Source organism: Alosa sapidissima, chromosome 3 (genome assembly GCF_018492685.1).
Source record: "Alosa sapidissima isolate fAloSap1 chromosome 3, fAloSap1.pri, whole genome shotgun sequence".
In the NCBI taxonomy this organism is placed as follows: Eukaryota; Metazoa; Chordata; class Actinopteri; order Clupeiformes; family Clupeidae; genus Alosa; species Alosa sapidissima.
The window spans coordinates 41,285,631-41,296,155 of NC_055959.1; the positions used below are offsets into that span (position 1 = coordinate 41,285,631).

The 10,525-nt window shown below is 42.8% G+C and overlaps 1 protein-coding gene across 1 annotated transcript in view; it reads right to left on the minus strand.

Moving 5' to 3' along the window:
• LOC121705344 (rho-related GTP-binding protein RhoN-like) overlaps window positions 1-2,539 on the minus strand; it is a 10,547-nt gene extending 8,008 nt beyond the window's left edge. The window contains exons 1-2 of the mRNA XM_042086271.1: window positions 2,359-2,539; window positions 956-1,043 (exon numbers count right to left, since the gene is read on the minus strand). Coding sequence (XP_041942205.1) covers window positions 956-1,043; window positions 2,359-2,472 — 202 coding nt within the window. The 5' untranslated portion in view covers window positions 2,473-2,539. The remainder of the gene's footprint in view (window positions 1-955; window positions 1,044-2,358) is intronic.
• Between the last annotated feature and the right edge of the window lie 7,986 nt (window positions 2,540-10,525).

A 10,525-nucleotide genomic window follows, 5' to 3' on the forward strand; every position in this document is an offset into this window, starting at 1 on the left:
CATAATAGTCCTCAATAGTGCGGCAGTCAACAACATAACAGTAGCCTAGCCCTACAGTATGTGTGGCTCCTTTAAGTGAACCTGACGTCAGTGAATTGCGAGTGGGTGGCTAGAGAGTATAAATCGTTTTAATTTAGGACTAAACGCTCATAAACGGCAACGTCTACTCTGTTGCACACAACCTGCTGCAGCAGAAATGAAAGGGGTTAGCCCCGAAGGTTTTAATAACTTATTATGATGACCTGTCTGGAACTGAAGCACGAATGGTTAGCATATTTCTAGGTAGTACTACAAAACCCAAGCTAACGTAATGCAAATATAATACTAAAACACAACTTAGAACTAGGCCTACTTATGTACTCGTCCCACTAACGGGTTTGCTTATTTGTTTCCCCGACCAGCGCGGTAAAGTGCAAACACACCAGCACAAGACGGCTCTAGATAGGGCTGAGCTCCGCTCTGGAGTAATTTCACCCAAGGGTCCTTTGCATCATGACCCCGAGCCAAACACCTTTTTTCCCTTGGTCGAACCCTGGTTGAGTAGCGCTGTCAGAAACTATTGACGTTTTGCATTCGTAATGGAACCAACTTTTAGCTCGTAAATTACCCCACTAATAATGCGCTGAATGGTACGAAACTTCTACAGTAGTACAACTATGACCTTTACTTGGAAAACGAGGCATTAGAAAGTTTGTAAGTACACCAGAGGTTTAGTAAAATAACACTTGCCTGATAGCTTCTACTCTCAGCTACCACCGCTATTGCTGCATCGACATCCCTAATATGCACACAGACATATACACACACACACATTGAGTCTGGATACGCCAGTAATATGAGGGAGGTGCGTTGGTGAGGGAGAAATGATCTTGGTGGCCCATATATTGTGATGCGTATCATATCATGGGATCCTTGCCAATACACAGCCCTAACACACACACACACACACACTTACCCGATGTGTCCCACATGTTCAGCTCAATTCTCTGCTTGTCGAACTCGAAGCTTGCTGTATAGTTTTCAAACACAGTTGGAACATAATTCTGAAATAAGAGACGTCGTTGAAATAATTGAGTGCCAGTGAGAATGAAACCAGAACATATCACAAGGTTAGAGTGCCGGTTATACCATATGACCATATATCATTCACAGAGATAGGGTGCCGGTAATACCATATATCATTCACAGGGTTTAGGTTATACCATATATCATTCACAAGGTTTAGGTTACCATATATCATTCACAGGGTTCAAGTTATACCATATATCATTCACAGGGTTCAGGTTATACCATATATCATTCACAGGGTTTAGGTTGTCATATATCATTCACAGGGTTTAGGTTATACCATATATCATTCACAGGGTTTAGGTTACCATATATCATTCACAGGGTTCAGGTTATACCATATATCATTCACAGGGTTTAGGTTGTCATATATCATTTCACCCCAAGTCACGTGTAGGCTATCTATGGCTATGAATGGGACGAATCTGGACACTCCAGCCTAATTCTGTCCTTGATATAACCACTCCTTCATAATAATACATATTAATAATAATAATAATAATACATAATAATTATAATAACCGCTCCTTCATAATAATACATATTAATAATACATATTAATATTAATATTATTATTAATAATAACAATAATAATAATAATAACCACTCCTTCCCCTCTGGGAGCCCAGCCCACCAGTTCACCTGTCAATAAGTGAAATCATCATCATCATCATAATGATAGTAATAATAAGAGAGCTGCGCACTGCATCATAAATGTTCCTCATATTCCTCAACATTCAGTATCACGTCCAATCCTGATGACGAATGATTGATTAATGTATACCGAACTCACTCACTCACTCTGTCACTAACTATAGCCATGATGGCCTACAGCATATGCCTACTGCATAGCCTATAGCCTGTGTACTCACTCACTCTCTCACTAACTATAACGATAACCTATGCACTCCCTTATTTAATTAGTTTTCACATTTGACAAATGAGTGTTTAAAAGTATTTCACTAATCGTCAGGGGTCGCCTGAACTCCTCGGAGAGTCTCTTCCTCACACACACCGAGAAAGAGAGAAAGCGCGAGAGAGAGATTTCTCACGCTCAGCACATCTGTTCGCGTGATAGCGCGACCTCGCCTTTCCAAACACCCGCGTGTTAAGCGCACGAGTGGCCAGGTGACACATCTGGCGTGGTCTCGCGAGGAGGTGCGCTCTGTCAAGCAGCATGACTGAAGTAAACTATGGTCATCATCAACACTCTCTTGTCTGACTGACATAACATCACCGGCATCCCGACTTTCGCGGTCATGTGTGTAAAGGGCGATTTCTCGCGCTCACCTCGGGGTAGGATTCTTTGGCGAACACGTGCAGGAGTGCGGTCTTCCCGCACTGTGTGTCTCCGACCACCACGATCTTACAGCGATTGTCTTTGGCTCCCATTTCCACGTCCATCTCTGCAGTCCAAAGATTCAGATTTGCCTCCTGGTCCCTCGTCGGCGCCCTGTGTTGCGCCCGTGCGATCCGTAGGTGCACCTGTATGCTCGCTCTGTCAGACACAACCGCCTGTACTGACGCTCTCGCGCAACTGTGAAAGCGCGCACTCCTGGAGCTCCGTGTCTCGCCTTTTGCCCCACCCATCCTCGTGTGTCAACCAATGAAACAGTATTGAGCCAATGGTGAGGTGCAGCGCACTTTGTTAGGGAAAGTAAAAGTCAAGCTCTCAAGAAACCAGAAAGCGATTTGAATGTTGTCAGAGAAGGCAATCTGTGTTAAAATGCTGTATGTGTAGGTAACTATACACTGACAAACCACGCTAACATCAAAGCATTACTATGAGTGTGTCCGTGTCGGGACCTGCTTCTCAAGAGCTGTTTGCTGGTCTGAGGCGACTTCACATCAGTCGGGAGCGTAGCCGGGCCACTAGCGCCATCTAATGTTCAAGATAGTCACGGCAAACATACAGTCAGTAGATGTTAACACCATCTCACATCTCAGCTCAGTTGGGACAAACAGGAAGTGATGGTGCAACATACATGGGCAGTATTTTAATTATATGTATTTTAAATACGTATTTAATTACTTTAGCGTATTTTGTAATTTGTATTTTGCAGGATTGGAACAAATCTAATGTAGTTTGTAACAAAATGGTTTGAGGGATTGTATTTACAGTATTTCAAATGTGAAAATGTGTCATTTTTTCTCTAATGAGCCAACATTTCACCACTCAGTTAAACATATAAAATAGTCTGGGAGCCAAATGCCAGAATCATGGTGAACCCTTATGATGATATCCCTTGGGCAATTCCCTATATTCAGCTCTGAAGTTGACCTAAGTAGCGATTTATCCATACAAATACTAATTTCATTACCCTTTTGGAAGGACAGCGTAAAATATAAACCCATTTTTCCTTATTCTTGCAGTAGTTTGCCACATTGTGACCAACGTAAGTGTTAGATACAACTTTTCTCTGTTACGATCCCCTCTGGACATGTCTGAAGCTGGAAAAATGAATAGAAAAGTCAACTGAGGGAGCCAAAATGGTCAACATGTAAACTCAATGTTTTGTGCGCTGCCAATTTAATGTCACCCTGTAGACAAGTTAAAAGCTTTATATCTGTCTTTTCTGTTTCATCATCCCCTTAGAACATTGAAAGTTAAAAAAAATAAAAATAAAAAGTAACTAACTTCAGGAGCTTGAATTGTCAGGTGTGTCAAGTCAAGACTAAAATGTGAAAACGACACTGATAAGATACTGGGGGAGAACATTAGGACATGGACCCCATATGACCATGACCTTTGACCCCAAGACCTTGAGTACCTAATACCTGATGTACATTCTCACTACAGAACAGTATTAAAACCACTTAATGGATTTGACATGAGGATATATGCCAGTGATCCGCCGAGGTCTGCAGAAATGGAGGAGATGCAAAGACCTCCCTGATGCAGAAAGAGTTTCCTCCACCAAGTTCATTAGTTCTGTATATCGGGACACCTTGCAGGATGTTATTCTGTTTGTCCCCCATGTTGCCAGTCATTTATGTAGGCAATAGGCATTTATAGCACAAAAAGGGAAATGCAGTTCAGTTTAAAAAGAGGCCGACCTGTTAAATTAGTCATTCTACATTCATTGGTTACGGAAATGATGGTGGGTAGTATGCCATGCCAGTGGTTCTTATGTGGTCTGACTTTGGGACCCACAATTTCCCATGTTCATAAAGTCGCAACCCATATATATATATATTTTAGCGTTCAAGCCAATGGATATGGTGAGCGACATGGTAAGACAAACAAAGTGCCTGTAGGCCTACTTGTTTGGCATTAGCCTACATTTGTGAAGTCTTCAACTCTTGATGTCACCTTTCAAAGTACTCGACAGGTTTGACTTTGACAGGGGTGCCTTGTTTCCATGTGGCATTTTAGTTTTGATGGTTTCATGCTCTCATGTGCCAGCCATCTACTGCACACCACACAATGGGGTTTCTGTCCTATTTTGTCCTCAGTTGAAGTGAATCCATACCCAAGCCTACTGTAGGCTACTTCAAATATACAGAATAGCAGCCTACTTGCGTTTACCACTAAAATTATGTCTAACATTGTCTATGTCCATGGCAATGACTGATATGTAGGCTATGAATAAAGTTTATCAAAATAAAGGTCCAACATTAGATCTGATAAGGTAACATTTTAAATTGCTGATTTTTTTATTTATTTTTAATCACAAGCTGTGCGACCCACCCAGAACGGTTCCGCGACCCACTTTTGGGTCCCGACCCACCAGTTAAGAAACACTGTATGTTACAGTTGATTCTACTGTTGCGAAGTTTGCTTCTTTTCAGTTCAATCATCAATATGGGATGCTGTTTGCATTGTTTTTACAAGATCTACTTCATAGGAGCCCCAATGTACAGAATTAATAGCCCTCTGCCAGCCAATCAGAAAATAGTATTTCTTGTCTCTTGGGGATACCTTTTCAATAATATGCCTTGTAGTTTCTTTTTAAAAAGTTGGTAGGCTATACCATGATTATTGTGTGGATATTTTTGTATTTGTATCTAATGACTAATTACTTGTATTTTAATTAGATACATTTTTCACATCAGTATTTTGTATTTTATTTTGTTACATTTTATGAGCCAGTATTTGTAGTTTGTAACAAAATAGTTTTTGATGTATTTGTGTCCACCTCTGCGGTGCAAGAAGGAAAGAAAGAGGAATAGCAGCAGAGGGAGGGACAAAGAGAAGGATAGAAGGAGGAAACTGAGGAAGATGATGATGGAGAAAAAGACATAGAGAGTTCCACAGGATGAAGGCAGATCTCAGGTGAAGCTCAGAGACAAAGAGAGTTCCACAGGACATAGAGAGTTCCACAGGACAAAGAGAGTTCCACAGGATAGAGAGTTCCACAGGACATAGAGAGTTCCACAGGACAAAGAGAGTTCCACAGGACATAGAGAGTTCCACAGGACATAGAGAGTTCCACAGGACAAAGAGAGTTCCACAGGATAGAGAGTTCCACAGGACATAGAGAGTTCCACAGGACAAAGAGAGTTCCACAGGACATAGAGAGTTCCACAGGATGAAGGCAGATCTCAGGTGTCACTCTACTCTTTACAGTTGGTCATTTATACAGTTGTTCTAATTCAGCAAGGTCAGGTTGATGATGTGTGCATCTTTGGTGCATCATACATAGATATGAATACGTATATCTATGGTAGGCCTATCATAGATATGATCAAAGATATGATATGAATAGATATGATTATAGATCATAGATATGAATATGTATGGTAGGCCTATCATAGATATGATCAAAGATATGATATGAATAGATATGATTATAGATCATAGATATGAATATGTATGGTAGGCCTATCATAGATATGATCAAAGATATGATATGAATAGATATGATTATAGATCATAGATATGAATATGTATGGTAGGCCTATCATAGATATGATCAAAGATATGATATGAATAGATATGATTATAGATCATAGATATGAATATGTATGGTAGGCCTATCATAGATATGATCAAAGATATGATATGAATAGATATGATTATAGATCATAGATATGAATATGTATGGTAGGCCTATCATAGATATGATCAAAGATATGATATGAATAGATATGATTATAGATCATAGATATGAATATGTATGGTAGGCCTATCAAATATATGAATATGTATGGTAGGCCTATCATATATATTTGCCGCATCATACATAGTATAGTATTAATGTATGTGTGTATATATGTATATATTACTATATATATATATATATATATATATATATATATATATATTAGGGCTGTCAAAATAAAAAATAACTAAAAAAATTATATGAAAAAAATAACGCTGATTATTTCACATTTCGTAGTGACATTTGATCCAGTGCAGTCTGGCTACAGTGACTGAAGGAGGCAGACAAGAAAGTACTACTCCGTCCTGAGAATGAAACATTTAGTCTACATTTAAAAATGGAGCATCTTTCTCTACTATTTCTGCAGTAAGGAATTTCTGGTCCCTACCCAGACTCAATGCAAAGCAATCTGGAGCTATGAGATACATTGAAAACTCATGAAGATAAGTTGCTAGGTGTGAGTTAGCATACCTCTTGATAATGATAATGCTAGCCGCCAGCCTTGTCGAAGTTAACTTTGCAAACATATTGTTTACTTAACCTACCCTATGACCGACTGACTAACTAACCGACAAACTCCCTTACTAAATTGACTACATTTGTTGCACACTTGAAACAAAATGTCTTCACAAGTATGTTGAAGGTGGTTCCATTTATTTACATCCAAAATAACATTACACACATCACATTTATTTACATCCAAAATAACATTACACACATTACATTTATTTACATCCAAAATAACATTACACACATTTACATTTTCATTCACACTGGTACGCTGCTTTTCTTTGTCTCGTTTCGCCTACTGTTTCAAGTCAAGTCAAATTTATTTATATAGCGCATTTCATACACAGAAGTCATTCAATGTGCTTTATAAACAAAAGCAAACAGTAATAACAAATAAAAGCATAGAAGGGCAATATAGTCAACGAATCGTTCAAAAGGTAAACATCATAATAAAAAGAAAACATAAAACCACCAAAAAATAAAGAATAATTAATAAGCAAAAAAAAAACAAAGGCAAAAGTAGTAAAAAAGTAATAAACGACAAGGTAGAATAATTTTCAAGGCAGATTCAGAATTTGTAACTCGGCACAGTTAGCAGAAAGCATCTGAGAACAGTTTGGTCTTCAGACTAGATTTAAAACTGGCTACAGTTGGGGCCTTTTTGATGTCATCTGAAAGTTGGTTCCACAGCTGAGCCGCATAGCAGCTAAAAGCTGCTTCACCATGTTTAGTTCTGACAGTAGGTTTTACTAGCAGGTTTTTCACCTGGGACCTGAGAGGACGAGAAGGTGTGTACTGCTGAAGCATGTCTGACAGGTATTTAGGTCCTGCTCCATTTACTGATTTATAAACAAGCAATAGTGCTTTAAAGTCTAGTAAATTTGTCTCTCCCCCCCCCTCTCCTCTCTCTCTCTCTCTCCCCCTCTCCTCTCCTCTCTCTCTCTTCTCCTCTCTCTCCTCCCTCTCTCTTCTCCTCTCTCTCCTCCCTCTCTCTTCTCCTCTCTCTCTTCCCCCCCCTCTCCTCTCCTCTCTCTCCTCCCCCTCTCCTCTCTCTCTTCTCCTCTCTCCTTCCCCTCTCCTCCTCTCTCTCTCCTCTCTCTCTTCTCCTCTCTCTCTTCTCCTCTCTCCTCCTCTCTCTCCTCCCTCTCTCCTCCCCTCTCCTCTCTCCTCCCCCTCTCCTCCTCTCTCTCCTCTCCTCTCTCTCTTCTCCTCTCTCTCTTCAGGTTTTTCACCTGGGACCTGAGAGGACGAGAAGGTGTGTACTGCTGAAGTATGTCTGACAAGTATTTAGGTCCTGCTCCATTTACTGATTTATAAACAAGCAATAGTGCTTTAAAGTCTAGTGAATTTGTCTCTCCCCCCCCTCTCCTCTCTCTCTCCCCCCCTCTCCTCTCTCTCTCTCCCCCCCTCTCCTCTCCTCTCTCTCTTCTCCTCTCTCTCCTCCCTCTCTCTTCTCCTCTCTCCTCTCTCTCCTCCCTCTCTCTTCTCCTCTCTCCTCCCCTCTCCTCTCTCCTCCCCCTCTCCTCCTCTCTCTCCTCTCCTCTCTCTCTTCTCCTCTCTCTCTTCCTCTCTCTTCTCCTCTCTCCTCCTCTCTCCTCCCCCTCTCCTCCTCTCTCTCTTCTCCTCTCTCCTCCCTCTCTCTTCTCCTCTCTCCTCCCCCTCTTCTCCTCTCTCTCTCTCCTCACTCTCTCTTCTCCTCTCTCCTCCCCTCTCCTCTCTCTCTTCTCCTCTCTCTCTCCTCCCTCTCTCTTCTCCTCCCTCTCTTCTCTCTCATTTCTGTACTTGCCCGATACCGAATTTCTAGGTACTGGGTCAGTGGACCATTAATTTGAGGAGTTACAGTAGGGCATTGTGTGTGTGTGTGTGTCTGCGTGTGTGCATGCGTGTGTGTGTTTGTGTCTGCGTGTGTGCACGTATGCATGTGTATGTGTGTGTGAGTGTGCATGCGTGTGTGTGTCTGTGTGTGTGCACGCATGCGTGTGAGTGTGTGTGTCTACGTGAGTGTGTGTGAGTATGTGTCTGTGTGTGTGTGTGATTGGTAACACCAGATGCCAGTTCAGACCATTGACTCAGCATTCATGCTCCTCTTATCTATTTAAAGACCCCAGAGAAACGCTACCCTCATACCAGTGTGTGTGTGTGAGAGTGTGTGCGTGTGTGTGTGTGTGTTTGACCAGTGTGTGTGTTTGTGTGTTTGTGTGTTTGACCAGTGTGTGTGTGTGAGAGTGTGTGTGTGTGTTTGACCAGTGTGTGTGTGTGTGTGTGTGTGTGTGTGTGTGTGTGTGTTTGTGTTTGACCAGTGTGTGTGTGTGAGAGTGTGTGTGTTGTGTGTGTGTTTGACCAGTGTGTGTAAGTTCCATTGCTGAGTGTTGGTCCTGGCAGCTGCCCACAACACAAAACTTCTTAGAGCTGTTTCATTACAAATGACCTTCAAGACTGTGTGTGTGCGTGTGTGTGTTTGTGTGTATGCGTGCGTGTGTGTGTGTTTGTGTGGTCACAGCATACCCACTACAGCAAAGCCAGTGTCTATGCCCTGCTGAAAAAAACAGCTAGAATGCAGCTTATTCTGGTAGCTGGTCTTTGCTGGTTTTCTTCCAGCTCTTGCTGGTCTTTGCTGGTGTAGCTGGTTGGGCCACCAGCTGGATATGCTGGCGTGACCATCTGAGGAAGCTGGTCATGCTGGTGTGACCAGCCTGTGGTGTGGGATACAGCTGGTGCAAGATGGTCATGCTGGTGACCAGCCTGCCAAGCTTGACATTGTTGGTGTAAGATGGTCATGCTGGTTTGCTAGAATGACCAACATAAGCTGGCATGGCCAGTTAAACCAGCAGTGTAGACCAGCAACACCAGCTAAAATGACCAGCTTGAGGTGGTACGACAAGCAAAATCAGCTGAATTACCATCATAAGCTGGGTAAACCAGCTGAAGGTAAGTTTTCGCAAGAGTTTTGCTGGTCTAGCAGGTCAACCATCATAGGGTGGTCAAACAAGCTGGTTAACAAGCTGGTCAACCAGCAAACCACCTTAAGCTGGTCAACCAGCAAACCACCTCTAGCTGGTCAACCAGCAAACCACCTCAAGCTGGTCAACCAGCAAACCACCTTAAGCTGGTCAGGCTGTTTTTTCAGCCGGGATGAGACTTGTTATTCCATTCTGCCCCTGTGCTGCCCCTGTGCTGCCTCTGTGTTGCCCCTGTACTGCCCCTGTGCTGCCCCTGTGTATCTGTGCTGCCTCTGTGTTGCCCCTGTACTGCCCCTGTGTATCTGTACTGCCCCTGTGTTGCCCCTGTGTATCTGTACTGCCCCTGTGTTGCCCCTGTGCTGCCCCTGTGTATCTGTACTGCCTCTGTGCTGCCCCTGTGTATCTGTGCTGCCCCTGTGTATCTGTACTGCCCCTGTGTATCTGTGTTGCCCCTGTGTATCTGTACTGCCCCTGTGTATCTGTGTTGCCCCTGTGTATCTGTACTGCCCCTGTGTATCTGTGTTGCCCCTGTGTATCTGTACTGCCCCTGTGTATCTGTACTGCCCCTGTGCTGCCCCTGTGTATCTGTGTTGCCCCTGTGTATCTGTACTGCCCCTGTGTATCTGTACTGCCCCTGTGTATCTGTACTGCCCCTGTGCTGCCCCTGTGTATCTGTGTTGCCCCTGTGTATCTGTACTGCCCCTGTGTATCTGTACTGCCCCTGTGTATCTGTACTGCCCCTGTGCTGCCCCTGTGTATCTGTACTGCCCCTGTGTATCTGTACTGCCCCTGTGTATCTGTGTTGCTCCTGTGCTGCCCCTGTGTTGCCCCTGTGTTGCCCCTGTACTAGTATAAGTATAAGTATAAGTATAAATACTCTTT